This window comes from Rhinopithecus roxellana, chromosome 15 (assembly GCF_007565055.1).
Source record: "Rhinopithecus roxellana isolate Shanxi Qingling chromosome 15, ASM756505v1, whole genome shotgun sequence".
Taxonomy (NCBI): Eukaryota; Metazoa; Chordata; class Mammalia; order Primates; family Cercopithecidae; genus Rhinopithecus; species Rhinopithecus roxellana.
Window position 1 is genome coordinate 61,498,984 of NC_044563.1, and position 18,143 is coordinate 61,517,126.

General features: G+C 40.2%; 1 protein-coding gene across 1 annotated transcript; it reads right to left on the reverse strand.

Moving 5' to 3' along the window:
• Positions 1-7,461: 7,461 nt before the first annotated feature.
• On the reverse strand, positions 7,462-8,413 carry LOC115893452 (olfactory receptor 52R1). Its single transcript, XM_030917149.1, is given in 2 exon segments — positions 7,462-8,002; positions 8,004-8,413. Coding segments are annotated over 2 exon segments (945 nt in total). The 5' UTR covers positions 8,408-8,413.
• Between the last annotated feature and the right edge of the window lie 9,730 nt (positions 8,414-18,143).

Sequence of the window (18,143 nt, forward strand, 5' to 3'; positions counted from 1 at the left end):
TTTTTTTTCCCTCCGCCTTTGGAGCCCATTATTTTTTCTTAAGAGTTTCAACAGGACAAGTTGCCACTCTGAGTTTGCCCAGAAGTTCTTAGTTAAAACACAGGTGGGAGATGGCTATGTCATGTAAGCTACAACCACAGTTTCTGGGAAAAGTAGAGCCTGTCTGTTGCTCTGCAGCATCACTTGTCTCAGAGACAAGTTGGCTGTGTCTTCCAGTTCTTTTATGGCTCATTGTCTGTGCCAATGCTGATTCCACTGCTTTATATTTCCTTTCCATGTTTATCAATCTAATGAATTAAAACTTCTCAATTTACAATACAGAATAAATATTACCTCTTTAGGGATATTGTTTCTGATCCTCAGATAGAATTGCCTTCTCATTTGTATCCTGTTCATGAAGTCAGTGTATTACTTGAAGTACATGTATTGCATTTCTGTTTTTGTTTTTGTTTTGTTTTTTCAAGTCTATCTTTCCTGACTACATTGTAAGGACTGAGTTCAGTGGTTAGATTCTGTCTTCACCATGCCCAACGTAGCTGCATTCTGGATGTTTCAGGACACTGATCAATAAATCTTTCCCATCAAGTACCCCTTCCAAGAAGGAATTCATAAATATACAGACTTTTAATACACACATACTTTCTCTGTGTCGGGAAGTAAACAGGTCTGATAGGTGATTACTGTTTTACTCTGAGAAGAAAGGAAATAGAGACAAAGTTGCTTTGGCTGGGAAGGGTGGAAATTTCTCCAGTCACACACTGAGGAAAGGCCTGAGCTGGGACTCCTGGGAGATGCCAGGTCTCCTGCTGCTGCAGTGCTTCTCCTCCTTTGCTACACCTCAGGCAACCTCAGGCCTAATGTCCAGGAACCTTGGGAGAAGGATAAGACCTCAGGGCTAGTTTCTTCTGTAATTGTTCCTGGAAGCATTGCCATTGTCAATGAGTTCGTAAACAACAATGCACTTCAGGCTCCTGTATTCACCTGTTCAGTGAGAGTGAGAGCTCCCAGAGAACGAATACAGTGGCTTGCTTACTTTTCACAATCCTATCTGAGATCTCTTTAGAACACAGCATTCATCATTCACATATTTATTCATGTAATGAATAAACTTGTAACATTTAACATTCCCCTATTCCAGGCTGCTAAGTGCTGGGCATACAGCAATAAGAGTGATTTGGTAGCAGCTCTCAAAAAACTCATAATCAGTTGGGAAACAATTACAAAACATGACTGTTGAGAGTTAGTAAGACAGAAGACACATTGAAGCATTCAATGAAGTTCCTGAAGAAATGAAAGAATGAATGAATGAATTCTCATCCCATGTGTATTTAATAAAACCAGCTTCATAAAGTTCTGTTGGTAACTCAAGCCACATCCCAGTTGGTCCACAGCCTGTGTTACCACATGTTAGGCTTCTCTATTCCTTTCCTGGAGCAACATCTACTGCTCCATGAACGGACTTTCCCTCCCTAATGTCTTGCCTACACCTTCCTGCTGCAGAGACCGTGCACTATGATTGCTCTGTTTCTGGTGGCAAGAGAACTCCTGCTGCAAATCTGGCTTAATCATCCACTGAACCCTTTCTACTCAGTCAGGAAACCAATTAAAGTGGGGAGATACAGTGAGAAGGTATCCTTTCCCTATCCCCTCCCTGTAGGCCTTGATCCTCTTTCCAAAGCATGAGGTTTCAAATGGAGCTGGCACATTCAAGAAGCAGAAATTGGCCCAAATAAAATTTATTTTTAAATATTTCCCTTAGGTACGGTTTTGCACAACTCCAGGGATATCATTAATTTGGATTACAATGTGAGCTTCTCCTTGGGATTATACTTCTGCTTTATTTATAAGCTTTTGAAAGACTTCTAGCTGATTTCTCAGAATTAATTCCTACCCAGGAGCTCTGATTTTTGCTCATTTGTTTGCTTGTTTTTCCCCTTCTCTGCCACTATTATACTTTCTGACTCAGAAATAAACCAGAAGGTGCTACTTAGGTTATTTGGTTTCTGTTTCCTCATCTACAAGGTGGAATTGGATGATTACATTGACTTACACATACTGAAATGCAGTGATGCATTTTCCGCATATTGACCTGTGGAAAATATTAGGGCTGGCATATGGAGGACTTCCAAAAACTAGAGAATTTTAAATCTCTTCATGACGGCCCATAGTTAAGACAGACATGTTGAGAACTGGAAACCAAAGACTGACAGTCCAGCTTCATCAGGGCTGGGGATGGGGTGAAGAGAAGAGACAAGCTCTGCCAAGTCTCTTTGCACATCACTTGGACCTTTCTTTCCTTCCTCCTCTGGCTTCAGAAGACAGAGCAGGATGAGCCAGTGACTTCAGGATTAGCAGTCCAAGACTAAACTTTAAAATTGTTCATGTCAAGGTGAGACTACAGGACCTCACCTACCTTCAGCTTTCAGTTTTATCATCTTCCAGGGGAGGTGTAGACCATGGGTCTACCAAGATGACATAAATATGCACAATATTCAAAATGCAAAGTATTGAAGGTTTATATTTTAGGTCTTTACTGACATGCCTATACTTTCCATTGAATGGACACATATACTTATTGTTTTTCCATATACTTATTGTTTTCCATATACTTATTGATGCCTGCACTATGCTAGGATTTGCTAAGATCTGAGGTAACTAAAGCACCATTTTTTCTCATGGTAGGTAAAGCATGGAGGCTAAAACACAACCAGATCATTATGGCATAGAGGAGGGAGAGAGTATGATGAGAACAGAATGGAATAAATACTGTGGGAGCACAGAGATGGGTTCTAAGGAAGAGATGTGAATTTTTAGCTCTGTATTCCAGGCACTAAGCATTGCGCTGAAGAAACAGTTATTGATCAAAAATTGCTTGTTGATTTGAGTATGAAAAAATAATAACATTATGTTTGGCTCTGTGCAGAGTAGAAAATACTGATGAAACTTTCCCCTTTTGGAAAGTACTCTAAAATGGAGGCCTGACATCACAGTTTGACTCCACGTCATGTTTGAAAACCATGAAAAGTTGATGTACCAGGAGCTGCCTTTAATATGGTTTTGTCTGGCCTTTCTTAGTCACTATGATTATAGATTTGCTTATTTGAGGGAAAAGAGGCACCGTGAGGTCTCTGCCCACCTACAAATGGAAAATCGAGTCCCTCACTCAACATGCTCACTTGATAGCTTCTGTAAATGATTATTTTGTTAGTCTACTGTTTTGCTTTAAGAAAATACCTGAGGCTTTAAGAAAATTACCTGAGGGTAATTTATAAAGAAAAGAGGCTTAATTGGCTCAGGCTGCAGACTGTACAAGCATGGCACCAGCATCTTCTAGGCTTCTAGAAAGGCCTCAGGATGCTTGCAATCATGGTGGAAGGTAAAGAGAGAGCTGGCACATCACATGGTAAGAATGGGAGCAGGAGAGAGAAAGCAGAGGTCTCAGTCTCTATTAAACAAGAAGATCTCACATGACCTAACTGAGGGAGAACTCACTCATCACCAAGGAGATAGTGCTAAGCTATACATGAGGAATCCACCCTCATGATCTAATTACCTCCCATCAGGCCCCACCTCCAATGTTGGGGATCACATTTCAACATGAGATTTGGAGGGTACAAACATCCAAAATGCATCATTATGCCCCTAGCACTTCAAATTTTATGTCCTTCTCACATTGCAAAATACAATCAACCTTTACCAATAGTCTCCCAAAGTCTTATCTCATTCCAGCAACAAGTCCAAAGTCCTAAGTCTCATCTGAGATTCATCTCCTTTCACCTATGAACCTGTAAAATAAAAACAAATTATTTACTTCCAAGATACAATGGTGGTATAGACATTGGTTAAATATTCCCAATCCAAAAGGGAGAAATTGTCCAAAAGAAAGGGGCAATAGGCCCCACACAATTCTGAAATCCAGTAGGCAGACATTAAACCTTAAAGCTCCAAAACAATCGCCCCTTACTCTATATCCTTCATTTAGGACATACTGGTGCAACAAGTGGGCTCCTTGGGAGCTTGGGAAGCTCCACCCCGTAACTTTGCAGGATGCAGTCCCTGTGACTGCTCTCATGGATTGGAGTTGAGTACCTGTGACTTTGCCAAGCTCAGGATGCAAGCTACCGTTGGCTCTACTATTCTGGGATCTGGAGGGTAGTGGCCCCTTTCTCACAGGTTCACTAGTCAATCAGAGGACTAGGTTCACTAGTCCTCACTCTGTGTGGAGACTCTGACACCACATTTGCCTTCAGTGCTGCCTTGCTAGAGTCTCTCTGTTAGTGCTCTTCCCCTGCAGCAGGCTTTTGCCTAGGCACTCAAGTTTTCCAATACATCCCCTGAAATCTAGGGGTAAGCCTGCAAGCCTCCTTAATGCTTGCATTCTGTGTGCCTGCAGACCTAACACCACATGGAAGCTGCCAAGGGTTACAGCTGGCACACTCTAGAGTGGCAGCCCAAGCTGCACCTAGGACCTTTTGGGCCATGGCTGTAGCTGGAGCAGTCAGGATGCAAGGAGCAGTGTCCCAAGGCTGCACAGGGCAGTGATCCCTAGGCCTGGCCCCCAAAACCATTTTTTTCTTCCTGGGCCTCTAGGCCTGTAGTGGGATGGACTATCTCAAAATACTCTGAAATGCCTTCAAGACCTTTTTTCCCATTGGCTTGGATATTAATGCTTGGCTTCTTTATAGTCATACTAATCTCTCTAGCAAGTGATTTCTCCAGAGCTTACTTGAATTGCTTTCCTGGAAATACTCTTTCCTCTTCTATCACATTGCCAGATTGTGACTTTTCCAAATGTTTATGCTTTCCTTCCTTTTTAAATATAAGTTCCTACTTTAAGTCATTTATTTGCTCCTATATCTGATTGTAGCCTGTAAGATGCAGCGAGGCCGTCTCTTGCATGGTTTGCTTCTTAGAAATTTTTTCTTCCAGATACACTAAGTCATCCCTCTTAAGTTCAAACATGCATAGGTCCCTGGGACATGGACACAATGCAGCCATGCTCTTTGCTCGGGTGTAACACAAATGACCTTAATTCCAGTTCCCAATAGCTTCCTCATTTCCATCTGAGAACTCATCAGCCTGGATTTTACTGTCCATATTTCTTCAATTCACTTCAAGTTCATGTGGACTTAGTTCATTTCTTCACTTCAAGTTCATACGAACTTCACTGCCCATATTTCTATCAGCATTTTGGTCACAATTATTTAACCAGTATCTAAGAAGTTCCAAACTTCCCTTGTCTTTCTGTCTTCTTCTGAGTTCTCTGAACTCTTCCAACCTCTGCCTGTTACCCAGTTCCAAAGTTGCTTCCACATTTTCAGGTATCTTTACAGCAACACACTATACTTGGTACCAATTTCCTCTGTTAGTCCATTGCATTGCTGTAAACAAATATCTGAGGCTGGGTTATTTATAAAGAAAAGTTTAATTAGGTCACAGTTTTGCAGGCTGCACAAGCATGGTGCCAGCTTATTTTTGGCGAGGCCTCAGAAAGTGTGCAATCATGGCAGAAGACAAAGGAGGAGCTGGTACATCATGCGGCAGGAGTGGGAATGAGAGAGAGAAGGGGGAGGGGGAGGTCCTGGACTTTTTTTTTGAGATGGAGTTTCACTCTTGTTGCCCATGCTGGAATGCAATGACATGATCTTGGCTCACCGCAACCTACGCCTCCCCGGTTCAAGTGATTCTTCTGCCTCAGCCTCCCAAGTAGCTGGGACTGCAGGTGTGCACCACCACACCCAGCTAATTTTTGTATTTTTATTTGAGACTGGGTTTCACCATGTTGTCCAGGATGGTCTTGATCTCTTGACCTTGTGATCCACCCGCCTCAGCTCCCAAAGTGCTGAGATTACAGGCGTGAACCACTGAGCCCAGCTAGGACTCTTTTAAATAACCAGATCTCACATGAACTAACTGAGAAAGAGCTCACTCATCACCGAGGAGATAGTGCTAAGCCATTCATGAAGCATTTGTCCCCATGATCCAATCCCTCCCACTAGGCCCCACCTCCAACACTTGGAATCACATTTCAACAGATTTGGAGGGGAGACAGGTCCAAATCATATCAACTACAGGCACATTTGAGTTATATGCTTTATATTTTGGACATAAGGATTTTTCATGTCATAATGAAGTTAGTCATCTATTTTCATTGGTTCAGAATATTTAAGTTTACTTACAATCATGATAGAGTAATACAGCTTAAATAATTAATGTCTATATTGAGGCTGGAATTGCAAGTATTCAATTATTTTGATTTTGGCTGGAAATCATGCAAATTAGATGTTCTGTTTGTCAGTTTCTTTTGTTCCCTATTCTATCCCCACCTTTTGGTAGAATGCTAGGTGAAAAGTAATTGCTCAATATATTACTTGAATAAAAATTTAAAATGTTACAAGTATTTTATTTTTTATTTAAAAAGTGACTGGAAGACAATTTGCTATTTGTATAACAAATTTATCTTATCTGACAATATCCTTTACAATTTTAATTCCATAGGGTAATAAAAGAAGTCCTTGGGACTGAGAGGTGTGGTTTTGTATTCAATTTTGAAGAAATGAGATAAAAATGGACCTGGACCTTCTGAAGTCATCTTGTGATAAGTACTAGGTGAACATCACACTGTATCACTTAAATATGTAAAATCATTTTGTGTCAGTCAAAACATAATTCAATTTAAAAATACACTGAAGTATAAAAATATAATGAAAATGCCATAAGTATCACTACTCCAAGCAGCTATTTATTATCATTTGGATATATTTCCTGAATTTCTTTCTTTACATATGTATTCCAGTTTAGAATTGGCATCAAGCCTTATGGTCAATAGTTTTTCTTTTCTATTTAAGATTATATCTTGCCTATTTGTCAAATTTTCAGGTACTCCTTCCAAATAAAATAGTTAAATAGCACCTGATATTCAATTGAATATTGCTTCTTCTGTAATCTTATAGGACAATATTTGAATAATTTTCAATTTTGTTTTTATAAAGCATGATTTTATGCATGTCTTTGTACACATGCATTTTATTTTTATAAACAGATTCTCAGATGAAGAAAATATATGTACTTTAAAATTATTTGATGCAAATTTCTAAATTCCTTTTAAGCAAAGTATACCTACTTCTACTGACAGTGTAAAAACACTTTTTTGCCTTAATCATCTGTGGGAGGTGACATTCTTTTAAAACATTCACTGATTTAATAGGTAAAACTGCTTTTATTGTTTCCACGTGATGATGAATATGGTCAACAAAGTTGTTCTTAGCCATCACATCTCTCAGGTGTCTCTTTTCTAGGTACCCTGATAATTGTTTCTCTTGCTTCTAGGGGGTTGCTTACCTCTGAGCCAGTTATTTACAGTGCTGACTTCGTGATAATAAGGAATTGCCCGTCAAATGTTCATTAACGTCCCCACATTAGTGGGGCAATGTAAGTGATGGGGATACACTGACCCTTTGCTCAGGGGACGTTTCCACAACATCCTTGGGTAACTCTGTCCCTGATCTGTTTGGTTCTAACTCCGTAAATGATGGGGTTGAGCATGGGAGGTACCAGTAGATAGAGATTAGCAAACAGGATACGTACCACTCGGGGCACATAATGGCCAAAGCGGTGGGTGAGGAAAGAAAAAAGGGCTGGGATATAAAAAGCCAAGATGAGACAGATATGGGAGGCACATGTGCTAAAAGCTTTGAGGCGGGCTTCACCTGAGGGCAACTGAAGCACGGCTCTCAAAATCATCATGTATGACATACCTATGATAGTCTTGTCAAAGCCAGCCACAGAGAAGGCCACAAAGAGTCCATACCCACGATTTATGCTTGTATCAGCACACACCAACTTCAGCACAGCCATGTGCTCACAGTATGACTGGGGAATGGCTTGGTGTTGGCTGAAGGGCATCCTAGACACCATGAAGCAGAAGGGGCTCACCCACAGCAGCCCTGTCAGCATCACGACAGTCCCCAGTTCAATCACGACCGATGGGGTCATGAGGCTAGTGTCGGAGTGGGAAGCAGATGGCCACATAGCGATCCAGGGCCATAGCCATGAGCACCCCAGGCTCCATAAAAGGAAAGGCATGGATGAAGAACACCTGGATGAGGCAGGCATGGTACTCAATCTCATGAGCATGAAACCAGAATATGGCCAACACCTTAGGTTGGGTGGAGGAGGAGAGGACCAGGTCAGCGATGGGCAGCATAGCCAGAAAGAGGTACATGGGCTTATGCAGGGTGTGGTCAATTCTGATTACATGGAGGAGAGCGATATTTCCAACAACAGCCACAGCATACATGGCACAGAACGGAAAGGCAATCCAAAACTGGAAACTCTCCAGGCCTGGGATTCCAAGCAGAATGAAGGACGCAGGATGAGAAGAGCTGTTCCCTGAAGCCAGCACCATGGGTTGGTTAATATGGTCTCCGTTGGGAAGGTAATCTACTTTCTGCAGATGATAACAATCAAAACAAGTGTTATTATTATATAGAAGGCTTTTGGATGGGACTATTGGATACCACAGTGATTGGATTTAATTATAAACTAGAATAATTTCAACTGTTTTAATAAATAATATGTTGCAACTCAACATGATGTTACTCTGTTGTTTTTCATACTAATGTCATTCAAAATGGGGTAGAACATACTAGTTGTATGTGTAATTCTTGCTCTTCAGTTCTATAGAACTAACAGCTGATTAGTTTAAACTTTTCCACAGGTCCTTTTTATCTCTCTGGTTAGCCACTTGGCCAACTTCTCAGAGTAGGAAGTCAGTAGAGTTTGCAAGCCCATGGCAATTTATGTACTACTTTGAAGTTAGCTTTGAATCTAGACAGTTACCACAAGGTCTTGGGTGGGAAGTTAACCTACAGACCAATTGAACATTTGTAATTTAATTTATTATCTTTAGTGTAGGTTTCTCCTAGACAGGAAGTTAACAAGCTTTTTTCTTTAAAAAGTGAGATTACAAAATTTTGAGAAATTGTGGGCTATACTATCTGTTGCAGCAGATCAATTCAACCATTGTAGTGTGAAAGTAACCATAGTCAACACATAAATGTGTGAGTGTGGTGTGTTCCAGTAAACCTTTGTTTACAAATATGGGTTGCAAGCAGGCGAGCAGGTGTTGGTTTCCAGGCTATAGTTTGCCAACCTCTGTCCTAGGAGATGAATTTTTCATGAAGTCAGCTGTGAACCCTACACTATCTCTAGCTATCTCTGTGCTTGGTGCAGAGTAGGAGTTTAATAAAATATTCCTGAAGAAAGTAGCACATAAATGTCATTATTCAAAGGCAGCAGACTCATTAACTGATGAACAATATTCTAGATACCCAGATAGAGCCCTGTTGACCCTACCCTGAGGCCATATAGGTTGCCCTGCGGCAGTGGACACTGTTTGAGCCCCACTGTCTGTCTCTGTTCGTCTTACCTGAGTTTATTCCACCCTTTGAGTTTTTTGGTGATCACTATCAATCTCAGAATCGATGGCACAAAGCTCACTTTGTTCTTACCCAACACTTTTTCACTGAACTCAGTGGTCTGTGCTTTGTTTGAAAGCCTCAGTTCTTACCGCCTTCAAAAGAGAAACACCTGGGCAAGAAAAGTAATGCATTCAAATCCCCATCACCTCTTGGAACTAACACATGTCTCATTCACTAGAAAAAAAAAAAAAAGATTCCTAAAAAGAATTTCTTCAAGATCCCCAAAAGACGTTGTCTTTGTCCAAATTTCTCAAGACTTATAACAGACTGGGAGAAATAGGGCTCAGACTTTATAAGTCTAGATCTAAATTGGAATCTTGACCATCCTGCCAGAGAATAAGATATAGGTTTGCTCAAAACAAATACTTGTATGTAGAGCACGGTAAAAATTCAAAACCACCTGTATCTGGGGTCCACCTATATCCCTATCCCTCCTTGCCTGTCCCAGACTTCCCAAGCTGTTTTGTATATTCTGTTTGAGCCGAAGTCTTTCTATCTGTCACTTGCTCCTGTATATCACCCTCAAATTGCTGTGGGGACAGTCCCTGATGTTCAGGGGTACCTTGAAAAGCATATTCAGACCATCCTCATTGCTGTACGAGGCAATATAAGGGGTGCTGGCCAAACGTACAATTTCTCAAAGTGTATAAATTGTTATGTATCCTGGAACTTAAAGTAAAATTAAAAAAATTAAAAATAAATAAGTAAATAATTGTTATTTTTGGAGACATAGCACTATATACTTAAAAATTTTTGTTTAATAAACATATGTGTGAATAGTGCCCCAATAAACATACGTGTGCATGTGTCTTTGTAGTAGAATAATTCATAATCCTTTGGGTATATACCCCGTAGTGGGATGGCTGGGTCATATGGTACATCTAGTTCTAGATCCTTGCACATGTACCCTAGAACTTAAAGTATAATTTAAAAAATAAATAAATAAATAAAAGACCAAAAAAAAAAAATATGTGTGCATGTGTCTTTAGAGTAGCATGATTTATAAACCTTTGGGTATATACCCAGTAATGGGATCGCTGGGTCAAATGGTATTTCTAGTTCTAGATCCTTAAGGAATCGCCACATTGTCTTCCACAATGTTTGAACTAGTTTACAGTCCCACCAACACTGTAAAATTGTTCCTATTTCTCCACATCCTCTCCAGCATCTATTCATAAGAGCAAAGACTTGGAACCAACCCAAATGTCCATCAATGATAGACTGGATTAAGAAAATGCGGCACATATACACCATGGAATACTATACAGGCATAAAAAAGGATGAGTTCATGTCCTTTGCAGGGACATGGATGAAGCTGGAAACCATCATTCTGAGCAAACTATCACAAGGACAGAAAACCAAACACCACATGTTCTTACTCATAGGTGGGAGTTGAACAACGAGAACACATGGATACAGGGTGGGGAACATCACACACTGGGGCCTGTCTGGGGTCAGGAGTTGGGGGAGGGATAGCATTAGGAGAAATACCTAATGTAAATGATGAGTTGATGGGTTCAGCACACCAACATGGCACATATATACATATATAGCAAACCTGCACATTGTGCCCTTTTACCCTAGGACTTAAAGTATAATTTAAAAAATGATAAACAATTTGTTTATTTGCTTATTCTTTTTCTTTTATTTTTGAGACATGCTTTCACTCTGTTGTCCAGGCTGGAGTGCAATGGTGTGATAACAGCTCACTCTAGCCTTGAACTTCTGGGTTTAGGTGATCCTCCCACCCCAGCCTTCCAGGTAGTTGGAACTATGGATGTGCGCCACCATGCCCAGCAAATTTCTTGTATTTTTAATAATGACAGGGTCTCACTATGTTACTCAAGCTTGTCTCAAACTCCTGGGCTCGAGTGATCAGCCAGCCTTGGCCTCCCAAAGTGCTGGAATTAGACATATGACACTATGCCCAACCCAAATTTTATTGTTTCTAATTCACACAAAACCTCTGCATCCTCCTATAACAATGAGAAAATAGAGTTCAGATTAGTTACATGATCTGCCCAAGATCACATAGCAAGTAAGTATCCAGGTGGATGACTTTGCAGCCAGTGCTCTTGGCTGTACCCAAGCTGCCTGTGCTAGATAACAATTCAGACTCCTGCCCAGGTTGGGGAAAACAGAATTTTCTGTCCTATCATGACAAAGGCAAACATGAAGGGGGTGTGCACAACTGCATGCTGAATTAGAGGAAGATCTGAATTTGGACCCAAGGTCCCTGCTACTTCATTGGGCTGGAGTCTCTAGCACAGTCTCCAGCTTGACCTCCTAGGATCTTGGGGTGTGTGCTGCTTTCTCTGGGAGGACATCTTTAATGTGTTCTGCCCATGAGCCTTAATGTAGAACTCTCCTATTCTACACCCTCCTTAGGAAGTGATGAGCTTCTCCTCAGCCATGTTTCAGCTACCTGTATTCTATACCTCTTTACAAACCAGTTTCTGTCTTCCTATTCATCACACTTCAGACTCCCCAGTGGCCTTTTCACAGGGCAGAGCTTCCCCATGAAGTTATGTCTCTCAGCCTTCCTCATTCCATTCTACTTGCTCTGCTTTTCTGCTCTCAGATTTTCTGTTTTTGGTGGACGATGGAGGAGCAGGGATGCCCTGGTACCCAAGACTGAATTGAGAGATGGGGACTGTTGACAGGTGCCTCCCTTTCTTCTCTCCATTTTCCTCTACTGACCTATGGAATCTAGTGCCTTCCCTTCCCTTTCTTTTCTCACAGACTTATGAACATAACACAGGCAGACTTAATTCTTCAAGACATGTGGAATGGACATGGAATTAACCAATACTTAGCCATTTTTGTCCAGTATGTGAGGTTTTCAACATAGGAAGCACAGGCTGTCAGCTTGCTGCTGTGTTGAGAAATGGAATGTGCATTCTCTAAAAGGAAGGAAAAGAAAGAACCTAGTACTTCTTCCTCCCCAACACTGCTATTAAATCTGTTTCCCCCCTCACAGGCTAGAATTCTTATGAACATAGTACATACTAAAAGTTGAAATGAAACAATGTAATTTCCAAACACTGTAACTAGGGACATAACACGTTTAACTTCAAATTTAATTTTTCTTTTTTTCTTTTTTTTTTTTGAGACAGAGTCTCGCTCTGTCGCCCAGGCTGGAGTGCAGTGGCTGGATCTCAGCTCACTGCAAGCTCCGCCTCCCGGGTTTTAAGCCATTCTCCTGCCTCAGTCTCCTGAGTAGCTGGGGCTACAGGCGCCCGCCACCTCGCCCAGCTAGTTTTTTTTTTTTTTTTTTGTATTTTTTAGTAGAGACGAGGTTTCACCGTGTTAGCCAGGAGGGTCTCGATCTCCTGACCTCATGATCCGCCCGTCTCGGCCTCCCAAAGTGCTGGGATTACAGGCTTGAGCCACCGTGCCCGGCCTCAAATTTAATTTTTCTATTTCCCAAAATAAAATCTAATTTGTAACCTCCATGTAGGCTTTTGCTATATAAATGTGATTACAAGAACTATATTATCACACTGAGTGGAGCTCAATTTTCACCTGTCAGACTGCATTTGATTCCAACTATAACACCCACTGACTCTGTTGGATTTCAATGGTCTCACCCATTTTGTGAGAATAGTTAAGCTCATCAGTCAGCTGTGTTGTTCAAGCCAGTGAGGGAATAGAGGATAAAATCAACTGAGATTTTGCTAAGGAATAGCTTCTAGGGAGCTGTTTTTTCACTTTGAGCTATCTGAAAATAAGGCATAGAGCAACAATGCTGAAGCAGTGTGGGGTTCAGAGCCACCTCTTTTATGGAAATGTTGTGTGTGGAGGCAGTATTCCTACCTTTCTTGGGTCTCCCTGGAGGACAGAGTGGGAACACTGAGTCTTCTCCCATTCTTAGAATGAAGATCAGTGGTCTTGGATTTTTAGACCTGAAGCTCCCAGTGAGTTAGGCCATTGCATTGGCCTTCCTGCTTCTTGGAGCTCTATGACTCCTGATGCTTTCTGTGATGGGCAGAGGTGCCTGAGGTACAGGTAATCACTCACCCTGACCTCTACTCTGTCTTTAACCAAGCAGGGCAAGTCCAGAAGGAGTTCTGAAATTCAGCCTTTGGCAGAGACTTCAGATCAAGGTGTATTTAAAGGGCTATGTCTGGACGTTTCCGACCTTTAAGTAGTAGGTTTCTCACTCCCCTGAGCTCCAGTGCCTCATATGCACACTGGCTTCCTTTGAGACTGGAGACTAGAGCTGGAAGCATTAACCCATCCCTTTCCTCTCTCCTCTGTATACAGAAGTGGGAAGGCAAGGGATTTCAACGCTTGTGCAAAAAAGTGTGTTGTTGAGATTACATGAATGTGATTTTATCTGTGTGCATGTATTTTTTTTTGTAGTCAGAGTATGTATATTTATAATTCAGGGGGTATTTTGTACAATATGAAACTGTGTTGATATGTCATGTAAGTCGATGTGTGTATCTGAGAGATATGTTAATAAACACAGGTATAAGGTACTGAATTTGCATTTAAGTGTGAGTATTTGTGTGAATAAGCATATGTGCATATCAAAGTATGAATAATAATTTGCTTTAAGTATGTATCATTAGTATGCTACCATCATGCTATGAGTTCCAGGTTACTGAATACACACTCTTTGTGAAGGTGCATGCCTAGTTACATACCTGACAGTGTGAGGTTGCACATAGTGTGTATACATATGAGTATACATAAGGAGTGTGGGGTTAATGAGGATGTTGAGCATCCATTAGTGTATCAGTATTTACTAAGGTAGCTCTGGTTCTGAGACCCCTCACCTCTGAGGGACTGATTATCCAAATAGGTGAAAGGAATCCCAAAGAAGACCATGCCATAGTCAGTTCTAAAACTTTGTTAGGCTGGAAGGCTCTCTTCACTCAATCTGAACAGTGAAGGCCTACACAGAGCTTCCTCTGTTTCAATACAGAATCCAGATTTTTTAATCTAATGTTTTTAATCTAAACATTGAGGAAGACTTGAGAAAGGAAAACATATAAGAATGCAAAGCAAGATTTGTTTGCAAAGAGTACAAAGCTGTCAGACTTGAACAAAATACAAAATGCAACATACATTTAAGTGGATAAAATTACCAAGGTTATCAGGTTTACATCGATATGTATATGATAGATGGCAATGATCACAGTCACAAAGGTCATAATTTTTCATCTATCAGCCTACAAAGTCAGAAGTACCATGTTCTTTTTTAGGGAGTCCAGGCATACAGGAAATATTCAAAATGTTATTATTTTGGAGATCAGGCTGACATTGTACATTGGAATTTCTGGCTTCAAATTCTTTTTCTTTTTTTTAAATTTTTTCTTCCAACTTTTATTTTAGATTCAAGGAGTACCTCTGCCAATTTGTTACAGGGTAAATTTTGTGTCATAGGGTTTTGGTGTACAGATTATTTTATCACCTAGTTGATAAGTATAGTGCTCAATAGGTAGTTTTTTATCCTCACCCTCAATCCAACCTCCATGCTCAAGTAGGCCCCAGTGTCTGTAGTTCCCTTCTTCGTGTCCATGTGTACACAATGTTTAGCTTCCACTTATAAATGAGAACATGTGGTATTTGGTTTTCTGTTCCTGCTTTAAGTTAATTTGCTTAGGATAATGGCCTCTAGTTCCATCCACGTTGCTGCAAAAGACATGATTTCATTCTTTGCAAATGATTTTTCTTTATTTCTTTTTGTTGTTTATTTCCTTTAACTTAGGTATGTGATGTTCTCAGTATATTGGAAGCAGAACAAAATTCAGGTCCCTTTGGCTTCTTTTTCTTCTTGTTTTTTTTAGAGATACTTTTCTCTTTCAACAGAATGTGACATCCAGGATAGGACATGTGGTGTTTCATTTCTGACTCTTCCACAGTCCCAAATGCCACTTGACTCTAAGCAGGCATGACCCAGGCTCTTGTGGAAAGCATTTATCAGACTAACCACACTACTTTTTAAGTTTAGTAGGGGATTTCAAGGTGAAAGGAGCATATAGTAGAAATGTCAGAATTTCTCTGATTGATATTCTCAGAGGCCCCTCATCATTTGAGTCTTTCTAAAGCTGGTGCCTCTCCAGGATGCATTGAGGACTCTAAACTTGGCTCGCAGCCCTTTGCCGAAGCCCAGTTTCCACTGGAATGTACCAAGGTTTCTGGGCAGTTTTGAGAGCCCAGTAAAGTTGGTTACGATAAACTTACAATCACACCAATCTGCAACTGTAGGGTTACGAGGGCAGGGCAGAAAGGACGTTTAGGAAGAAACTTTTGTTGGAAAAAAAGGTTGTTGGGGATATTGACGTGAGAATTCTGAGACAATTCATTATATCTATGTAGAAATATGTTGGTGTGTGTATATATATGTATATGTGTATATATGTAGTATATGATGTGTATATGTAGTATATGATATGTAACATAAATATACAGACATATATAATGTATTTGTATTATATAAAGAGATAAATATGTGAAATCAAAGAAAATGACTGAGGCAAGTCTCAATCCATTTAGAGGTTTATTTTGCCAAGGTTGAGGACACATGCCTAGGAGAAAGAAACACAGTCACAATAGAATGCATGGCCTGTACTTCTGAAGAGGACTTTGAGGGCTTCAATGATTAAAGGGGAAAAGTGGGCAGGAAGGGAAAGGGGAAAGAAAAAAAGAGGTAGGATATGACCACATTCTTGTGAGGCTTTCATTAGGCTGTTGAATCCAGTATGTTGCAGGTGAAAAGGGTTGGTTAGAGGGAGCAATCTATGTATTTCACACTCATTAAATCTGCACTTGACATAAGGTAAGCATAAAGTAGAGGAAGCAGTCAAATAAGCGTTTGTTTCAGGGTGGATGGGGGGATGATTTCTAGTTTCCTCTTAACATGAACCTATGAAGACAGGCTGTTAATTTACATTATCAGGCTGAGGGAGGCCTTCTGTGGAGACATACAGCCTTCTTTCTGTAACTATGTTTAGGAACAAAAGGAAGACAGATATGTATGTGTAATTTAGCTTTGAAGCTTAACTTTTCCCTTTTGGCATAGTAAATTTGGGATCTTGAGATTTTCTTCTTTTTTTTTTCACATGTATACACACAACACACACACACACACACATACACACATATATATACACACTATATATCACTTTAACCTTCTTTACTTTTAAAGCTCTTTGTATAAAATGTAGTTCTTAAAGTTAATCATTTCAACCTTACTAATGTGAAAAATCTCAATATCTAAATATTTCCATCACATCTACCATTCAAAATATAATTGCCTCTTAATATACGTATGTCACTAACTGCTAAAAAAAAAAATTAAAAAAAATTATTTGTGGGGTAAAAAAAAAAGACCCCACAAATAATTAGACTGTTTCAAGTTCATGGTAACCAACTTTATCTGGGTATTCACAAAACCCCAAAATAGGCTGGGTGCGGTGGCTCATGCCTGTAATCTAAGCACTTTGGGAGGCTGAGGTGGGCAGATCACTTGAGGTCAGGAGTTCGAGACCAGCCTGGCCAACACGGTGAAACCCTGTCTCCAATAAAAACACAAAAATTAGCGGGGTGTGGTGGCGGGTGCCTGTAATCCCAGCTATTCAGGATATTGAGGCAGGAGAAACGCTTGAACCTGGGGGACGGAGGTTGTAGTGAGCCAACATCGCACCACTGCACTCCAGCCTGAGTGACAGAGTGAAACTCTGTCTTAAAATAAAATAAAATAAACAAAATACTCCAAAATATTTTTACACTTGTCTCTCTTTAATTGAGCAGGGATATTATGTTAAAAAAGTGTAATAATTACAACAATAATATACTGACCTCCTTGTCTGACTATATTGTTCGGATTCTTTCCTCTAAGCTGTAGTAAAGCTCTTTTGTTGTTTTCTGCAGCTCCCCAGGAAGAAGAATTTCTTAGCTTGATTTTGAAGATTTGACCTGTGGAAGGGTAACATGAGATGGCTTTTACCTACCTTAGTTCTTCTTACTCGCCCGAGCATGGTGCTCTTACCAGCTTTCTCTCCACCATCTAGGGCTCATTTCCATATTTAAGTAGGGAAATCAAATCTGGTAGGATGGGAAATATAGAGGTTTATGCTCTGCCTTCTCTAATTTCAGGGAGAATCCTGTTGATCTCAACAATGTAGTGAAAGTCCTAGACATTGTAAAAGCAAGAAAATGAATGTATCCTGATTGGAAAACTGTTACTATTTGAATTGTGTCCTCCCCAAAATTCCTATGTTGATGCCCTAACCCTCCATACCTCAGAATGTAACCTTAGTTAGAAGTAGGGTAAATGCAGATATAATTTGTTAAATTAAGATGTGGTCTTACTGGAGTATGATGAGTTCCTAAATCTGGATTCCTTATATAAAGAATAATATGAATACAGAGATACATACACAAGAATGCCATATAGACAAAACAGAGAGCAAGGTGATGCATTTAAAAGTCAAGGTTTCCAGCCAACCACCAGAAGGTAAGAGAGAGACAAGAGACAAGTTCTCTCTCATAGCCAACAGAAAGAGCCAAACACCTTGAACTTGGGCTTCTAACCAGAACTGTAACACAACAAATTACTGTTGTTTGATTCACTTAGTTTATAGTACTTAATTATCTGAGTACTGGAAAATGAATACACCAATAAATACACTTTAATTCGTTGATTTT